General features: G+C 54.8%; 1 protein-coding gene across 2 annotated transcripts in view; it reads left to right on the top strand.

The window, feature by feature from the left end:
* Rph3a (rabphilin 3A) overlaps nucleotides 1–18959 on the top strand; it is a 54706-nt gene extending 35747 nt beyond the window's left edge. For both annotated transcript variants that reach the window (XM_027923330.2, XM_027923331.2), the window contains 12 exons: nucleotides 2978–3064; nucleotides 3779–3841; nucleotides 4702–4887; nucleotides 6743–6822; nucleotides 7591–7665; nucleotides 9074–9183; nucleotides 10084–10210; nucleotides 11830–11886; nucleotides 12396–12550; nucleotides 15312–15393; nucleotides 17790–17886; nucleotides 18504–18959. In XM_027923330.2, coding sequence (XP_027779131.2) covers nucleotides 2978–3064; nucleotides 3779–3841; nucleotides 4702–4887; nucleotides 6743–6822; nucleotides 7591–7665; nucleotides 9074–9183; nucleotides 10084–10210; nucleotides 11830–11886; nucleotides 12396–12550; nucleotides 15312–15393; nucleotides 17790–17886; nucleotides 18504–18634 — 1250 coding nt within the window. In that variant the 3' untranslated portion in view covers nucleotides 18635–18959. The remainder of the gene's footprint in view (nucleotides 1–2977; nucleotides 3065–3778; nucleotides 3842–4701; nucleotides 4888–6742; nucleotides 6823–7590; nucleotides 7666–9073; nucleotides 9184–10083; nucleotides 10211–11829; nucleotides 11887–12395; nucleotides 12551–15311; nucleotides 15394–17789; nucleotides 17887–18503) is intronic.
* Nucleotides 18960–19206: the final 247 nt, after the last annotated feature.

The following is a 19206-nucleotide window of genomic DNA, read 5'->3' as shown; positions in this document are numbered from 1 at the left end:
GTAGCTCCTACTGGCTGGCGGGGTTGAGAGTAGCTCCAGGGAACAAATTGCCAGTGAGACTCTTTTGTTCCAGAGCTTAACCCTGGAGTCTCAGGATCCACCCTTGACACAGTGTGGAAACCCCTCCAGTGGTTCTCTGAGAGGGACTTGATGCTCTTCTGCTATACTCTCCATAACGGGATCTCCTAAAGAGCCCCTGTCATAAAACATGGCTCATTCCACAAGTACATATTTATTTATTTGGGTACCATGGATTGAACTCAGGAGCACTCGACCACTGAGCCACATCCCAGCCCTATTTTGTATTTTATTTAGAGACAGGGTCTCACTGAGTGGCTTAGGGCCTCGTTGTTGCTGAGGCTGGCTTTGAACTCGAGATCCTCCTGCCTCAGCCTCTGGAGCCACTGAGATTTCAGGGGTGCGCCACCATGCCAGGCTCCACAACTATTTAGTAAGCACCTACTATACTCCAAGCCTGGTATTAAGTGATGGAGATAAAGGTATCATGCAGACCTTGTCCCAACCTTAGGAGCTCACACTCCAGCAGAAGGAAAAGCAACATAACCCAGAAATAGCAAGAGAGATTTATAACCGCCATAATAGAGGTGCCAAGACCAAGGAGGATGGGTTATCACTCACATTTATTGAGTGTTCAAGGTGTGCCAGGCACCAAGTTCTGTATATGCATTTCCAGAGGAAGCCCCCAAGAGGACATTGAGAGGGACCTGGGAACCCAGAACATCTATTTTTGGAGTCCCAGAAAGACTTCACAAAGAAGGTGGCTTCTAAGGGAGAACTATATCAGGAAAATAAATAAACTAGGTACAGCACATTCAGCGTGTGTGTGTGGTGGGGGTGGGTGGGGTAATACATTCCAGGTAGAGGAACAGCATGTGCAAAGGTCCAGAGACAACGCATGGCCAGGCTAACAGTGGTCCAGGAGTCCGTAATATGGAGTGGTGATAGAGGTGCCCCTCCTAAAATTGGACAGTGCACAACCCGAACTACTCTACACCACAGCCCTCCCTTGGAGATATCCCAGAGCCAGTCCAGGCAGGGCTTCCTATGCCAAGAAAAAAAGAGGTTGAACTTGAGAAACAGTGTTACCTTGTACTAGAGCCAAATGGCTTCCCCGTTGCACATAGCCAATTGTTCTCTTTCTGTCCCAGACTGCTGTTTTTCTCTTCTGTGACTCCAGAATAAAATTCTCAAGTTTCTTCTTCCACTGTAAGGTTATCCTTCTGCCCTCACTTCCAACTGAATAACCAGGAATTTACAAAATATTAATCTGTCCACCCAACATTTATTGAGCACCTACTGTTCTAATGATGGCAAACATTTATGTAGCATTCCAAAAGCCAGACACCCAAGTAAGCCCTTGTCATGTTCATTGAGTCCTCACAACAACCTTGTGATATCAGCTTCCTTACTATTGCCATCTTCCCTTCTCAACCCTTCCTATTCAACACTGCACTGGCGATCTCAGCCATCGCAATAAGACAGGAAAAAATATGAGGCAGAAAGTTTATAAAGGAAGAAGCAAAACAGTTTCTATCACAGATCGCATGAGACACTCCTAAAGGAACCTATAGTGACAATCAGAACTAGTGAGTGAATATTGTCAGCCCACAGGATGCAAAGTTAAAACACAGAAAGAAAGGTCCTCAATTGCAGATTGGGGACCCTAGTGCCACATGCAGCATTGAGCAGCTCAGGGTCTGGTATACTGGAAGCCCCCAGAGAATTCTGGTTGCTATTTTTCTCATGGACTCAGTGTCCATCTCCTTCCTTGACCAGGCTGCACCCTCCTGGAGGTAACAGATGGCATCTATTACCTCTGCTGCCCATCCCTGCAGAGGGCTGGGCACTCTGTGGATGTTCAATGAACATTTGCTGATGCACAAATGAATAAATACAAGAATGCAAAGGAGCAAAACAAACAGCGGTGCTAATGTAGGATGCAGGACAAGACTTGGGGGTTTGTAAGGCTTGGCAGCACTAGCAAGGTGCCCTCTGTCATGAGCATCTGTCCAGAAAAAAAGAGCTGATCTGAATTCAGGAAAGATATGATCCAAACAGTAAGATAAGAGTCTGGGGATTTCTTCCCGAAATGTAGCACATGCTGGAGCCAGGACCTGCTTCTCACAGACCCCTGCCAGCCTCATCCAAGAGTCTCAGACACAGACTCAACACCAGCTGCCTGAGTTCAAACCCTGGCACTGCTGCTAACCAGCCATGAGACATTGGATGAGCTCCTTATCCCACTGTGCCTCAGTTTTCCCACCTGTATAATGGTGACCACAGAGCACTCGCCTCATGGGATTATTAGTGTAGAGATTAACTGAATGCTCATATGTAAAGTCCCTGGCACATGGTATACAGTGAGTAAATATTAATTTGTGATTACTGTAAGGTCAGTAGAGCTGTCAATTCTATGAGGCATAGGTTCAGAGAGGCTGAGCAAGGAGCCCAGGGTCACACAGCTTATAAAGGTAAAGGCTGGAATGCGAAAGCAGGTCCACGTAATGGCAGTATTTCAATAATAATGAAATAATATTGACTGACACCCGTTGAGCACAGCCTGTGGGCCAAGCATCCCTTCTAGCACTGTGCCTGGATTGGATCTTTGTGCTCTCATCACAGCCCCATGTAGTGGGGGCTGTAATCCCCATTCCACAGATGACAAAGTTGAGGCAGGCCCAAGAGAACAGGTCACTTGTGTCAAGTCACCAGCAGAAACATAATCACAAACTTGTGCCTTTTAACACCCATGCTGCAGCTGGGCTTCACCTGCAGGGGCTCAGTGTTGGAAAGAGAAAACACCCAGGGGGCCCGGGCAAGGGCGGGGAGAGCTGGGGGTGGAGGGCTGCTTCATCAGAGACCGAGCTCCTGCCTACAGTGCGCACGAGTGTGTGCATGCGCTTGCGCAGGTGTGCGCCTGTGAGTCCTGACGGCTGTTTCCTTCCCTCCCCTGCAGGTTTGAGACGAGCCAACTCTGTCCAGGCCTCGAGACCCGCCCCCGCCTCGGTGCCCAGCCCAGCACCTCCTCAGCCTGGACAGCCAGGTACCTGCCACTCACCCACCCACCTGTCCAGGCCATCACTCCTTAGCGACCCCATCCCTCCCTCCTTCTTACAGAGCTGCGGGGCTTTCTTCAATGCAGCCTTCACTGAACCTAAGATCTTCTGAGACGCCTAAGAGGAGTCATCCTCTAGGCGCAGATGCTGGGCAGGGCAGAGGAGAAAGAGGAGGAGGTGGTGAAGCAGAGAAGGGGAGGTGCTGAGGGGGAGGAGGAGCATAGGAGGAGGGGCGGGGCAGAGGAGGAGGAGGTGGGGCATAGGAGAAGGGGTGGGGCAGAGGAGAAAGGGTGGGGCAGAGGAGGAGGAGGTGGCGGGGTAGAGGAGAAGGCGTGGGGCAGAGGAAGAGGGGGCGGGGCAAAGGGGAGGGGCGGGGCAGAGGAGGAGGAGGGGCGGGACAGAGAAGGGGTGGGGCAGAGGAGAAGGGGTAGGGCAGAGGAGGGGTAGGTCAGAGGGGGGAGGGGTAGGGCAGAGGAGGAGGAGGCAGGGCAGAGGAGAAGGGGCGAGGCTGTAGCAGAGGAGGCGGGACAGAAGATGAGGGGCAGAGGAGGTGGCGGGCGGAGGAGGAGGCGGGGCAGAGGAGAAGGGGCGGAGCGAGGAGGAGGTGAGGTGGGGGTGGAGGGGGGGTGGGGGGGGGCGGAGGAGGAGGCGCCTAAGTGACATGGCCCCTCTGCTATACCCCTTCTCTCCTTCACCCTCAGGGTCCCCAGGGGGCAGCAGACCCGCGCCAGGGCCAGCAGGGCGCTTTCCAGAGCAGAGACCAGGCAAGTGTTTGCTCCCTCCCAAGTGCCCGCCTCTCCGTCACCACCCACCTGGCCACCTCCGCTTACTGCCCTGGTGAAATCAGTACCCACCACGGGCTCAGCCTGCATTCTGAGACTATCTGATGGGGTCCAAGCAGCCCCTGATGCTAACCCTCCAAGTCATCCATGCTGATTCGATAGACAGGCAATGCCAACACAGAATGGGGTTCAGAGCACAGATGGTCAGGTCTCAAATCCCTGTTCCCTTACTTTCTCACTGTGTGACCTAGGACAAGTCACTGAACTTCCCTGAACCTCAGTTTTCTTATCTATTAGCCGGGTTGTTAGGAGGGTGAAGCAAACTAATAAATAAAAAAACCTTAGCACAGAGCCCAGTGTGTGTTAAGCCCCCAGTAAGCAGCAGTGATCCCTGTGTAGGATCCATAGCGTGGCCATCCATCATCAACCCTCAGGGCCACCACGTAGCCATTGCTTTCTAATGTGCCAGGTACTGTTTCAGTGCTGTGCAATTAGGGCATTGTGTAAAATAATACCCACTACTATTACAGTACACTCAGGTATGATTTCCATTCTACAGATGAGAAACCTGAGGCTCAGAGACATTAAGTAACTCACCTGAGGTCACACAGCCACAATACAAACCCAAGCTGTCTGTCTGGGGTCCACACCACTGCTCAGCACCCTGAGAGGTCTGTTTTGCCCGTGTGTGAATCGCCTCCAGGGGTTTGCTGTCCAACACAGGTTCCCATGCCCCAATGCACGGCCCACGGATGGCCTGGGAACCTGCAGGCCCCTTACGCTTCCTTAAATACTGTTAGTATAAAACAGGGATTCATGTGTCCTCTCTCATGTCCCTACAGAAGTGGCTCCCAGCGACCCTGGCTATACGGGAACCACGGCCCCAGCCCGGGAAGAGAGAACAGGGGGAGTTGGGGGCCCTTATTCCCAAGCAGCTGCAGCTGCGCCCCAGCCTGCCCGCGCCCCCGCCCGCCAGCCACCCCCGGAGGAGGAAGAGGATGCCAACAGCTACGATTCCGATGAAGCAAGTAGGTGGCACCTGAGAAGCAGTGTCTAGGAGAAGCCACCCCAGGAGCTGACCCCAGGAAGTCAGGGCCCGCCCTGGGTCCGCCCATCCACCCAGCCCTCGTACATGTTAGAGTTAGAAAAATACAAACCTGTGTTTCCAAGTTCCCCAAATGAGATCAGCTTCCTAAAGATAAATGCCCAGTTTTCTGGTGAAACACACACGACATCAAAGTTACCGTGGTCATTTTAAGACAGCAAGGTAGGAGCCGTGCGGGTGTCCTCTCCCTCAGTCAGACAGAGCTGTCACAGGCCGGGGAGCCCCATCCTGGGTGTGCCCGTCTACAGTTGGAAAAACTGCCTGACGGTGTCCTCTGGCAGGACTTCTAACCAGCATTTCACCTTCCCCGGCTTCTGTGCATCTGGCCCCTCCCAGACCCCGAGGCCCAGGGACGCGTGGGGGCACAGTCTTCTCCTGGGTGCAGCCGGGAGAGCTGGGGAGGCAGGGTTAGCAGCATCTGGGTCCCATGGGTGCTCCAAGAGCCCTCTGGAGCTGACCCACCCAGCGGCCAGCAGCTCGGCCTCGGTCCTCCGGGCCAACTCGCCTCATTGCACAGAGGGCACCTCCTGCACGGGTGGTCAGCTGAGGTCCCTCCTGGGAGGGGCTTCGTGACTGGCTCCATCCTCCCCCTAAGTGCTAAACACAGAAGAGTCACTATGATGTGATCTGGACATCAGGGGACTGGACAGTCACACTTGCTGCTTCTGCACCCCCCGCCCAGGTGTGCTGGGCACCTGTGCTCACCTCATCCTCCTGGGAACCTGGGAAACTCCTGCTATTGCCCCATCTTGTAGATGGCCTGGGCGAGGCTCCGAGAGGCTTAGGGACTTGTCAGAGCTCACACAGGTCAGAGGCCAGGCTGAGTGAGCGTCAGCTGTCCCCATGATCTCCGTGCTCTCCCCTGGGTCAGGGGTCTCAGGCTCCCCTTGGCCTTGCTGGCCACGGGCTGTTTCCTCTCCGGGCGGGTAGAAGCCATCTGCCTGCCTTGCCCTGTCCTGCTCCTTGTCCTGGACGGGACCTCTGCCCCCCAGTGTCTGAACGTCCCCCAGCCCTCCAGCAATAGGGGAACCCTCCCAGCCTCTTGTCTGCCCTCTCCATAAGCCTCTCCATGCGGCTGGTGACAAGCCTGTCCTCAGACACAACCCGGCACTCGCCGCTCATGTCTTTATGTTTGACAAACATTCAATGAGCCAGGCGCCTCGAACTGCTGGAGAACTGGGGACAACTCGGCTGGAATGATGGGCAGACGAGCTGGCAGAGCCGCCGGAGCCAACACTCTAGTGCAGGGATTGTTAACAAATCGAGCTCACTGCAAACGGAGACAGAGCACGGAGCAGGGGATAAGACGTGGCGTGATGGCCAGGGTGGCCGCGGCACACAGAGGGGTCAGGGGGGCCTCTCTGTGAGACAGTGTGAGCCATGTGAGGATGTGGAGGGGGAGCATTCCAGGCAATGGGAAGGGCAAAGGCTCAAACTCATTCGTTCCTTCATCCAGTAAGAGAGGCCTACTGTGTGTCCTTCACCATGCACAGTGGGGACCCAGCTGTCAGCAAGACAGTGCCCACCCTTGCCCTCCTGGGGCTCTCGATCCAGCAGGATGGGGAGTCATTAACTAAACAAGTGCACAAACAATTAACTGACCCAGGAGGCTGTGAAGAGGGGGGTCGGCCAGAGGGAGCGACCAGAGCAGGGCCGGTGTCCTCCTCCCCCTGTCGTCTCCATGGCCAGCCCCGCCCGGGCACATAGAAAGTGCTCGGGAGATGTTTGTTGAATGAATACACAAGTGTCCTCCCAGCTCCTGTCTCTGTCCCCTTCAGCCACCCTGGGTGCCCTGGAATTCAGCCTGCTCTATGACCAGGACAACAGCTCTCTGCAGTGCACCATCGTGAAGGCCAAGGTGGGTGAGGGGCCTGGGGGACCCCGGGATGCTCTGGCATTCTTAGGAGACTCAGGTGGGGATGGGTTGCCAGGCCTGTCTGTTGTCACCTACCTGGGACAGTGACAGTGATGAGGGCAGCACAGTCATTAGCCACAGCAGATTCCTTGGGGGGGTGGGACTTACCCTGGGATGGTCCACCGGGGTGCATTTACCTCTGGCTGCCTCTAGGGGGCGGAGCCAGGATCTGCCCAGGGCTGCTCAGCACCTGGGTGGGGTGGCGTGGAGGGGCCACCTGGGAAGTCATGCCAGCTCGCAGCTCGGCCTGACAGCTGACAAGGCAGAATAGCACTGTGTCCTCCCGGGCCTGGTTCCCCATGACCAGCTGGAGCCTCAGCCGGAGCAGGGGGCCTGCGGCCACAGCTACAAAGGCACTAATGTAGGCTTCCAAGCGGTGGGGAGCAGGCACTTGACAGGTGGGACTGCATTTAAATCTCCCCATTCCTTGAAAACGAGTGGTGAGATTGTCCAGTGAGGAAACTGAGGCCCAGAAAGGTTACGAAACTTGCCTAAGGTCACACAGCTAGGGAGTGACATGCCTTGGAGCCCTGTCTGCCTGATCCCTGTGCTCTTCCCATGACACCATGTTCCCCTTTTTTCTCTTTGGAAGAGGAACACACAGGGTAGATGGACAGGAGGGGCAGATGCCAGGGGACATGCCCATTGCCCAGGACGCCTGGACCCCAGCCCTCCCCAGGTCTTCACCTCTGTTGCCTCCGTCTCTTGCAGGGACTGAAGCCCATGGATTCCAATGGCCTGGCCGATCCCTATGTGAAGCTGCACCTCCTGCCAGGAGCCAGCAAGGTACCATCTGGCCTGGGCATTTCTGCAGGCTGGAGCCTGGGCCTTGGCAGCCACAGGGCTCTCAGCTCAGAGCCTAAAATAGCCATATCTGCCCCCAATCTAGGCCCCACCCCATGAGTGCAAAGCCGTGAGGGGTATGGCTCCCCAGTGCTGACCAAGGCTCTCTCTGGACAGAAACGAGTGACTTTCTCCAGATTTTAGTGCCAAGCCCTTCAGACAGCATTCTGTGTCTGAGGGGTGGGGGCCCCACCTGTTAAATACCTCTGAAAGTTTCAGGTGCCCCCTAAGACAAAAGAGGACATGGACGCACATGCATGTGCACACATGCACACTTTGGCTCATTCTTCCTTTGTTGTTTTTTGTTTGTTTGTTTGCTTTTTGGTGGGGGGGTACTGGGGATTGAACTCAGGGGGCTTGACCACTGATCCACATCCCCTGCCCTATTTTGCATTTTATTGAGAGACAGGGTCTCACTGAGTTGCTTAGCTCCTTGCTTTTTGCTGAGGCTGGCTTTGAACTCGAAATCCTCCGGCCTCAGCCTCCTGAGCTGCTGAGATGACAGGTGTGCACCATAGCGCCCAGCTCTTCCTTTATTTGGATCAAAAACAGTCCCTCACCTGGCCGTGGCCAGCTCATAAACTCTACCCACTCCCAGCAGCCTTTGCTTCCCATGAAGGCACACTTTTACATATTTATTTATTCTAATTTGTTATACACCAGGGCAGAAGGCAGTTCACTTCATGTCACACATATAGAGCACAATTTTTCAAGTCACTGATGGGTCACAAAGTATTCTCACACAGTTCGTGACTTCCCACATGTACTTAGGATGATGATATCTAACTCATTCCCCCCCGCCATTGAAGACACTTTTTTGTCAACTCCAAACCCGCCTTGTCAGAAGATCCAATAGGAGCCACTTACATGTCAGCGTGGATTAGATTTGTCACCAGTTCTCCTCTTCTGATGCAGTGACATTTCTTCTCTCTTGGAACAAAGTTTCATATTCTGTCTCCTCTAAGGCATTTCAGGCAGGAAGGATACTATTTGGGGCAATGGAGGGAATTGTCCCAGTGTCCCCTGCCTAGGGACGGGAGACTCATTTCTACCTCCCTGACTTGTAAAGATGTCTGGCTTCTCAAAGGACAGGTGCCAGGGACGTCTCAAAGGACGACGTCTCTTCTTCCTTCCCTTAAGGAGGGAGCAGTGCACAACATTAACCCATGTGTCTGTGGCCACCGTCTAGAGGACATGCCACACGCTCAGAGCATGCATTTGGGAACACTAAGCCCTGGGATGCTCCTTTGGGAAAAGCCACTGCCCACCCCCAAAAAAGCTCACGGGATGGGTCTCCAGGGCCACTCCCACTGAGGTGGGCATCTGTCTGTCCATCTCTCCGGGGCTCTAGTCCAACAAGCTACGTACAAAAACCCTGCGGAACACCCGGAACCCTGTCTGGAATGAGACCCTTGTGTACCACGGCATCACGGACGAGGACATGCAGAGGAAGACCCTCAGGTACCTCAGGGCGGGGGGAGGCGAGAGGGGACCAAGGCCGGGCAGAACTGAGACTTGGGGCACAGCTCCTGGGTGTCCCCCTTTTAAAAATCCCCTGCATCATTCTTTCCTTATTCCATTTACCAAAACAACGTCGAGTTCTAGCAGTGTCCACAGGGAGTGGTCCCAGGGCTGGGTGGACACTGGTCCGCAGAGGCAGGAGGCCTGTGTCTGAAGCGGCAGAGCGAAGGCATCCCGGCCTGCAGGTCTTCCTGGCCATCCCAGGTCACCTCTAGGTGACTTATCACCTAACACCATGTGGATGTCGCGTAAATAGTGGTCGGTCACAGTGTCCGGTCAGGGCATAATGACAAGAAAGACACCTATGCACGTTCAGTGCAGGCTGAAAATATTTTCAAATGTTTCCCGCCCCTGGTGGGGCTGACCCACGGGTGCAGAACTGGTGGACTCAGAGGCCGAAGGTGCACAGCTGAGTCTCCCAGTTATGGTGCTCAGCAAAGGAAGCCCTATGGGAAGGAGCTCGCGCTCTCCGACTCTATTTATCTGAAAGCCAAATGCAAGACAAGTGGCTTCCATGCAGCCAGAGGCCAAGAGAGGGGTGACCCAGGAGGCAGGGAGTCCCAGAGGCTGCTGACCCTAGAACCTCCCATATCCTGAGCTGAGCAGTGTGTGCAGGGCTCGCGTGGTCAGGCCGTGCGTGCTGACCAGGCGCACTTGACCGCGTGGACGTTACCGTGAATCGGGAAGAGATAAACAGTGCCCAGCCCAGGGGTCCACACAGAGGACACCCTCACCCCTAGACACCCCCACGTCCCTCACCACCATCAGCCATAAGCCCGGTACACAGTAGGAGTGCAGCACTTGCTTCTCTCTCCTCCCCACCCCCTTATTCCATGGCAGGATCTCCGTCTGTGACGAGGACAAATTCGGCCACAATGAGTTTATTGGGGAGACCAGATTCTCGCTCAAGAAACTGAAGCCCAACCAGAGGAAGAATTTCAATATTTGTCTGGAGCGGGTGATCCCCGTGAGTGCCCTGGCCTGGTGATTCAATGGGGGACCAGAGGCAGGGGTGCCTGCCACCTTCCTGGGTCTGTTCTGGGGTCAAACCCACCAGGTACCCTTAGGGCACCCACCGGGGCCAAGCGCTGTGGCCTCTGTGGAGAGGAAGGGGGCGCTCTCTGCAGGTAGCATCAGGCCCTGTCCCCTCTGCCAGGCAGATCCCAGTTAACATCATTTCTCCCAAGGTGCCCTGGGGTCAAGGGTCAAGGTCCAGCTGCCCCTTCCTGTTCCGTGGTGAACTGAGCCATTCTGAGCCTAGGAAATGGACATCGTAGCGGTGACATAAGATGGTTGTGTTTAACGCAAACAAACAAAGCCCAGAACAGAGCCCACTGTGTAGCAAGCATCGTAAATGATCAGCTTTTGTCACAGGAACACTGCTCCTAACCCTCCTGCCCGTCCCAAAGCCATATGACACCATACAGAGAGGCAGGGCTTGGCACAGCCCCCATGTCCCTGGCCCTTGGTTTTCTCACCTGTTAAATGGGACTCTGTAGTACACACCTCACGGGGTCTTTTAAGGATTACACGTGACAGTGATACAGAGTAGGATCATGGTTCTCATTGGGGGTGGCACTTGTCCTTAGAGAAAGAACAGGTATCAAATTGAGGTTTCCCAATTAGGCAGCACCCCAGAGCTTATGGGGAATTCTAGAACAGGAACTCAGCAAACCAAGTTGGTAACTCAGGCCCGGAGTCCGGGATGGACGGAGCTCTCGAGAGGCAGCACCCTGCTCTCCAGAAATCCTGGGTTGAGCCGACAGCTCGCTGCCACCAGCCCCCCAGGCAGCAGCCAGCTCCCCGTGGGGATCCAGGGGGCCAGGCGGGGTGCTGCAGCCTGTTCCACCCAACGGCCAGCCTGGGGATGGACTCCCTGGGAGCCAGGCCACATTTTTATAGCTGAAGCACAGGAGGAAGACCCCCACACAAGGCAGACTGTGGGGGGCACTTTACACTGAACCCCAGGCACAGCTCTGTCATTCAGAGCAGCCCCCTGTGAGCCACCTCCGCGGGCCCTGGCCTGGTAGCACCCGGCCCTTTGGACTTCCTCTTCTTACCCTCACTCAGTGAGTCCAGCTGGGCAGGACCCCAGCAGGCCCCCAGTGGGGCCCTCAGCTCCCTCTTGCTAGGTGGACAGAGCTGGCCTGTGACAGAGGTGGCAGAACAGGTGGGGGCTGCCACGGTCCCAGGACACTGTTCGACCACCAACCCGCACATGGTGCCCCACTGAGGACTGGCGCCTACTAAATGCTGACCCCTTCCCTCTGATCCTGGCTCTCCTCATCTCTAAGGTTGAATTTTAACCAGTGTTTTGCAGACTGTGCTTCTCAAAGCCTGAGAGTCTACCAAAGAAGCTCAGGAGTCACAGGGGAAGAAGCACCGGGTGGGCCAGAACCCCCCTGAGCCGCTCAATCCGAGTGAATTAAATCTTACATTTTACGTGTGAGATGTTCTGATCGTGTTCTGACCCTCAGTGTCTTCATCTGTAAATTGAGGACTGTAATAGAACCTATATCACGGGTGGTCTGCCTGAGGGGTTCCAGGAGATGAGCCCCATAGACAATGTTGTCTCCTTCCTTTCAGATGAAGCGCGCAGGGACCACTGGGTCGGCCCGCGGCATGGCGCTCTACGAGGAAGAGGTGAGCGTCAAGGGCGGCGGGGTGCTGTGCTGGTTGCCCTGCTCCTGTTTCTGCCCTTCCTCCCCAGCCCCGTCCTGCAGCAGAGCAGCCCCCGCGCCCAGAATGCCCCTGGCCTTGCTCCCCCAAGTTCACGGAAGACCAGAGCAGGAGCGGGTCCCTCCGTGGGCGGGAGCAGGCGGACCCTGCCCATCTCCCACCCAGGTCCTTCCTGGGACCCCAGGGAGTGCACTTGGTCAGGGAGAGGTGAGAGCAGAGTCAAGGGTCAAGCTCAGCCCTGGGTCAGGGTCAAGGCCAGTGAGGGGCCAGCATCAGGCTCAGCCTCTGCTCAGAGTCAGGGCTCAGTCCCGGGCGGGGTCAAAGCCGGCCATTGGCCCCGGTGCCTCAGCGCCCATCAGGGTGGGTCCGTCCGCTGTCCGTGGTGCTGACCCTGCCCCTGGCCCGCTGCTCGGGGACACCCCCCACCCCCCACCCCCGCCCACGAGCCTACCCTGCCTCCCCGCCCCAAGCAGCAGGTGGAGCGCATTGGCGACATTGAGGAACGAGGCAAGATCCTGGTGTCCCTGATGTACAGCACACAGCAGGGGGGCCTCATCGTGGGCATCGTGCGCTGTGTGCACCTGGCCGCCATGGACGCCAACGGCTACTCGGACCCGTTCGTCAAGCTGTGAGTCCGCGCCTGGGGACCACGAAGGGACTCCCGGGGCCAGGGAGCTTCCTGAGACCCTCGCGCCCCGAGGCCCGGGAGGGGCGGGCCCACAGTGAACTGCGCACCAGGATGGGAGCCAGGGGGAGGTGGGGTCTCCCTGCGAGGCTGGCAGTTCTGCCCCCTCCTGGGAGAAGGAGTGGCAGGTGGTGGCAATGACCCCATGTGCAGCCCCCAGGAATCAGCCGCACCCTCTCCTGCAGCCCAGAGCCCCAGCCCCAAAGCACCCACCCGGCTTCCCCCAGATTCATCCTAGAAATGCTGCAAGACCTTAGATGGGTTATAGGTTGTAGGTTATTCCTCAAAAGCCCCGATCACAGGGGTCATATCTTGTTAATCCAGATGTTTGGGGCTTTGGGAAAATCTGCACATACTCAGCGAAACTTTTTGTGTGTGGCACCCAATTCTGCACCCAAAATTCATTTATGTTTGAAATACACACTACAGGCAGAGGTTTCCCCACACAGAGTCAGAGGCGAATTTATGGACTATCTGTAGTGCACCTGCTTTCTGACTGAGGCTGATCACATGACGTGAAATGTGATCACGTGAAATTGGGGGTGAAATTCTCCCCCAAGAAGCTTCAGACTTTGGATCGTTGTAGATTCTGAATTAGAGAGGCCCACCCATATAGAGCAATTACAATTACACCAAGTATAGTCATGTTTAGCGCCTCTATGGAATCCTGCCTTACCCTGTGGCAGCAAAATGTGTCTTTGTGGAATAATTAAGAGGGTAGGCTCTGGGTTCATACTGCCTGGGTTTGACTCTCAGCTCCAATTCTCCAGTATTCTCTGGCTGTGTGGCCTGGGGTTTGTAGCTTAGCCTCCCTGAACCTCAGTGTCTTCCTCTGTAAAATAGAATAGCACTGTGTGTTAGTGCAGATTCTCTAAGAAAGAATGAGATATGCAGGAGATTCATGGGGGAAATGTCTGTGAAGGGATCCAGGAGGCATCCAGAGGAGGTCCCTATAGAAGACAGACCCCGATTACAAGTCTGATCCCTGCAGAGGGGAGAGGGCAAGAAGGAAATCTAGGCAGGAAGAATTTCCGGCTGCAGTGCAGGTCCACACAAAGCCTCCAGGGGACCCTGCACACTCCAGGAATGAGCCACCACGTGTCCCTGCAAACTCACGAGATAGAACACAGTTCAAAGCTCTATCCACCTGTCAGTCAATTTCATCACCTGCCCTCTGGGACCCAAGAGGTGCACTTTTGTGAGGTCTGGCACATAGTAGGTGCTCAGTAAATACCGCTGTTGTGGTTATCACTTTCCTTATTCACGGCAGAGTGTTTCTTAATGTTCTCTCCCACCGGGGGACACTCCCACCTCCACTGTCCCCCAGTGAGCCCTGAGCCCTGGGGAAAGAACAGGCCACGGTGAACCTTCTTCCAGAATTTCTCCCAGTGATGATTCTGTTAACCAGGAGCCCTCATCAGGGCTAAATTTGATTTCTCAGGGAGATTTGGATAAGGCCCAAGATGGACAAGGAGCTCACCCCACAGGGAGTGACCTGGGCTCCATTCTGTCTCAGTCCCAGGCAGAGGTTTCCCCAAAACAATCCCCCTCCCAACCTGATCCTTCCAGAGGGCCCCCAGCGAACCAGCTCACAGGAAAGGTAATGGGAGACCGTTATGCAGTTTACAATCAAATAAGGATGTTTAAGCCGGAATTGCCCTATAATTTTTTCAGCTTTGGGGAATTTTCAATTCCTTATTTGTGACTCTTCTAAAAATTATCTTTAAATCTGTGAATGAGACAGAAATGTGTGCTCTCTTTACATGTCAGGAAACTGAGGCACAAACAGTAAGTTTACACTCATGTTCAAAGTAGCTCAGCTAGTGATGGCCTCAGGCAGAGAGAATCCAAATGACATCTGCAAAATTTAGAGCATTATGTTTAAATGTCTAAGTTTTTTAAAAAAAGTTTTTAGCATAGATTAAAAAAAACCTTTATTGGCAACGAATGTTATTTACACATTTTGATAATGAACATTTGACTTTTGTCAAACATTGTCCCTAAAGTATGCAGTGTCCATCCCAAACATATTGACTGAGCATCTACTATGTGCCAAACCTTGTGCCTGAACCAGGGAAGACTTATAGACAGAAAAAACAGTATGTACAAAGGCCCTGAGGTGGAAAGGAGAGCAAGAACAGGGTGCAGCAGGATCAGGCTGGGATAGAGCAGGGACCCAGCCACACAGGGTCTTAAGGCTACTGAGGGCTTTAAACTCTCCTCCCAGGTCAAAGGGAGCAGCAGTGGGATGACATCATCAGGTCAGAATTGTCTCCCCCCCACTCCCCCAACCCGCCACACACCTAGAATCTCACCAGGACTTAAGGGGAGGGGCAGCCTAAGGGGTGAAAGTGCCAGGTACCATCAGCCACGCGCCCCCATTTGATTGGGAGAAAGTGGCAGCTAAGAACACAGGCTCCAGATACAACGGCTGGGTATAATTGTCGGCTGTGTGACCCAGGGCACATGTCCCAACCTCTCTGGACCTTGGGCAGTAGGAACACAACAAGTGGGGCTCGTGTGAGGGTGACATGTGTGCGGGGGGTCTGGTGCCTGCCCAGCAGCCTGCAGGCCCCAGGGGTGGCTCATTTCCTGACCTGCTCCTCCATTCTCATCCCATGGCTGGAAGGAGCCTGGGGGGCCGTCACAGTGCTGCTCCCGTCATTAAATGTCATCTGTAACAGCAGATCCTGTCCCCTTACAGCTGGCTGAAACCAGACATGGGGAAGAAGGCCAAACACAAGACTCAGATTAAAAAGAAAACCTTGAATCCTGAATTTAACGAGGTGAGGCTGCCCCGTCCTGGGTCATGCTCTGGGGCACTTCCTGTGGGTGAGAGGAACAGACTCCTGCTGGGATTTCGTGGAGCACATCCACAGAGCTTGTTGTCCTCGATGGGCTCGAGCAGCCACAGGCGTGGGAATGAGCTCCCTGTCACTGGCGGGAATCGAGGCTCAGGCCAAGGCCCACAGATCAGGAATACCACGGGGGGTGGGGGGTATACTGCAGAGGCTGAGGCCAGCCACTCCAGTTGGTGCTGCCTGTCCCCACATCCATCCAGGGCATCGAGTTCTGCTAATACCACCATCTAGGTGCCCGTCAAACTCCTTCTCTGTTCTCCCTCCCGCCACCTGGTTCGGACCCAGGAGTCTCGTGCCTGGACTATTGCAGTAGACCCCTGACTCGCCTCCCCCTGCAAATAAGTGTGAACTCTGTAAAACACACGTGTGGATTCGTGCTGCCCTTGCTCAACAAACTCAACCAGGATCCTCGAATCTCTTGGCTTGGCAACGCACCCCTCTCTAGCTCACCTCCACGCCCTCACCTCCAGTCACACGGAATTCCAAGGAGGTCCTGGTGCACCGCTGGTGCCTCCTGCAGATGGCGCATCCCCTGCGCTTCCAGGTCTTGTGCTTCCCTGTGACCTACTCGGTCCCTCTGGGTTTCAGTCACCTGCTGACAAGCTTGGCGGACACTAGGCCCCAGGAGAATCCGTTACATTAAAGAGGGACAGGACAGAGGACAGCAGAAAAGGCGCTGAGCGCTAATCTAACCTATGTGTGCAGTTTCCACCTCAAACCTGAGACACAGACAGAAGGAATGCTCGGCTGACGGGGACCTAACTCTGAGCCCGGGCCGCCCCCTCAGCCACCCCATGCCCAGAGCCGCTGCCCTGGTGCCCATCAGCCCATTCATTTCTCCCTTCTGGACCCCTGAGATCTGAGGTTGGGCAGAACCAGCTAACACTGGGGTTTATTCTATGTCAAGCAGGAAGGGACTCTACGGTACGTCCACATGGGGAAGGGACCATGTGAACAGGACCCAGAGAATCCTGACCCCTCCGCTCTGCCCTTCCCCCGGGGCCCTTTCAACAGGTCACCTCATGTCCCAGCCGAGGCTTGTGGATGTTGAATAAGGAGCCAGGTCTCCCCTCCTGCACCAGCCTCTCCTGGGATCCCAACAAGCCACAGAACAAGGAACCCAAATACCAGTGAACAATAGGAAACAGGCAAAGCAATACCACCCACCAGCAGAGCTCATAGCACACGGCCCGACATACTTTAAAAGGTCTGTGAGCATCTGGGGGAATGGGCACTCTGCTGGTGAGAAGCTGCCCGGGCCAGCTGTGGAGGACGCCTGTCTAAACACGTCAAAACTACAAAGGATTTCCACTTCCATTGATTTGGGGAATTAGGCCGTTCAGTTAAATATTTCCAAAGCAAATCTACATGTGACCCAGCCCTCCTTATCTTATACAAATGGCATCCGGCATCTCAGAACACCCATTGTTCTCCATCTTTAAATATCGAAACTCCCTGGAAATCATTGTAAATAATGATCATTAATGATAGTGAAAAAATGGAACTAATAGAAATACCCAACTATTAGGGATTAGCTTATGGTATAGCCAAATGGCCATTAAAATGGTGATGTACAGGAAACCCCTATTGGGTCCCCCTCTCCCCCTACAGGAATTCGGTCTTTTTTCTTCTCATTTGAACAAATCCCACTCTTTTACACTCAAAGGGGAAAAAGGGGGGATTAAAAAAAAAACGGTGATGTAGAAATATATTTTTAAGATATTTGCAAACACGCTAAGCTGGATTTTACCGTAGGTCATAAAGCGCAAAAAAGATGCTACAACACTGTGTACTCCATATCAGGTCATTTTTTTAAAATGTGGAGCAGCTTGGGCAAATCGTGACCTAGGTTATTCTTGGACAGCTGGATTACAGGGGATTTATTTTTCTCCATTATGTTTTAACAATGAACAAGAATGAGTTTTATAATTAGTTAGAAGAGTCATTTTTTAATGGGATTATTTAGAAACACCTACCACTAGGTCCACCCCAACGGCCTTACTCCCTAAGAAGGGGGAAGACCCCCCTCCTAAAGCTACCAGCAGGGACACCTGAGTTCCTGGTCATCTGCCTTCTGGGGAAACCCGAGCAGGCCCAGGAAACCCAGCAGGCTCCCATTTTGAACCGAGAATTCACTAGAAAGAGGATCACAGGGCTTTGTTGTACAGAGAGTTGGTAAAAGGGGGATTACTGGGAGGATCAGAGTGGGAGGAATCCTGGCCCCAGGCGGCCCAGCCCGAGGGCTGCCCATGAACCTTGGAGCTCAGCCCCTTCGCTGCTGCAGGCTCGGGACCTCTCTCATCTTCCTCTGCTGTCCTCAGGAGTTTTTCTACGACATCAAACACAGTGACCTGGCCAAGAAGTCGCTGGACATCTCTGTCTGGGACTACGACATCGGGAAGTCCAACGACTACATCGGTGAGTGCTCCCGACTCCCGAGGAAACCCCACGTCCCTCCTCCCAGAACAGGGAGCCCCGCCCAGGGCTGCGGGGGCTGAGCTCCCGCCTGGTCTCTGGGGCCCAGGATGCTGACCCTGGCACCATCTGGGATGGCCTCCAGAGGAAAGGGCCCTTAGAGCTTGGGGATTTGCAAGGCGAAGAGGGTTAATTAACCCACAGCAGAAAGCAGGTGCCCCGGAACCCCCCTCAGTCTGCTTGCCTGTCCAGGTGAGGGTTTCTAAAAGACAAGGAAGAGAAGTCATTAAAGACAGAGCAAGGAGGGACGTCCAGGCAAAGGGCACCGTCTGAGCACAGGGTGACAATCTGTAGAAAGTCTTCAAAAGAGAGAAACAGGCAAGACAGCCAGGAGCGGGGCAGTAGTAGGGAGCCATTGCAGGCTCTTGAGGCACAGAGAGTCAAGGGTAATAGTGACGAGGATGGTGACCACGTCATATCCACAGAAATCCACGGAGAATGGATTCCGGGCTGCTCGATGCGGGTGGGGGCCATTGGCACCGCTTGGTGGCAGTTTTCCCCCTAACTTCACACTCGGGCTTCCTGACCACCTGTCCCCCTCGGCCCTCCCTGACCTCCAGGAGGCTGCCAGCTGGGGATCTCAGCCAAGGGAGAGCGTCTGAAACACTGGTACGAGTGTCTGAAAAACAAAGACAAGAAGATCGAGCGCTGGCACCAGCTTCAGAACGAGAACCACGTGTCCAGCGATTAGGGTCCTGGCCCCACCTCCCCGTCCCGCCCCTCTCCTGGGTCCCCCTCCAGCCATCCCCGGCACCCAGTCTCTCTTCTCTGTGCCTACCTCCTCCTCCCCCTGCCCTCCCCGACCCTGCCTTCTAGGACCCCCTCACCTTGGGCATTGCTGCCAAAGACTTCTGCCCCCCACCCAGTGCTGGGCTGTGGGCTCTGAACGCAGCCCCTCTCTGGTCCCAAGGATGAAGTGGCAGGGCTGGGGATGGGGAGGTGTTTACAGAGAGGTGGTTCACTTCACAGCCTCCCCGCGTAGGTAGACCACAAAGGTTCACCTGTGTCTGGAACTGTCTGTGGACCCTCCTGGCCTTGAACACGTGCACATGAGGTCCCTTGCCTGGGTCCCGTCTGTGTGTGAGGGCAGCATGGGGTGGAGGCAGAGCAGGCAGCGTCCCCATGGCTCCTCCACACCCCCGCGATGGCCAGAGGACACCCGGTGCCTGGAGATGGGTACACAACAGGCCAGAAGCATCCGAGGGAGGGACGGGGCAGCCCTGGCAGGAATTCATTGACCTGCTCCTCAGCAAAAAATAAGAC

This window comes from Marmota flaviventris, chromosome 1 (assembly GCF_047511675.1).
Source record: "Marmota flaviventris isolate mMarFla1 chromosome 1, mMarFla1.hap1, whole genome shotgun sequence".
NCBI lineage: Eukaryota > Metazoa > Chordata > Mammalia > Rodentia > Sciuridae > Marmota > Marmota flaviventris.
Note: the sequence above shows the minus strand (reverse complement) of the source record. Positions and strands in the feature narration are given on the sequence as shown.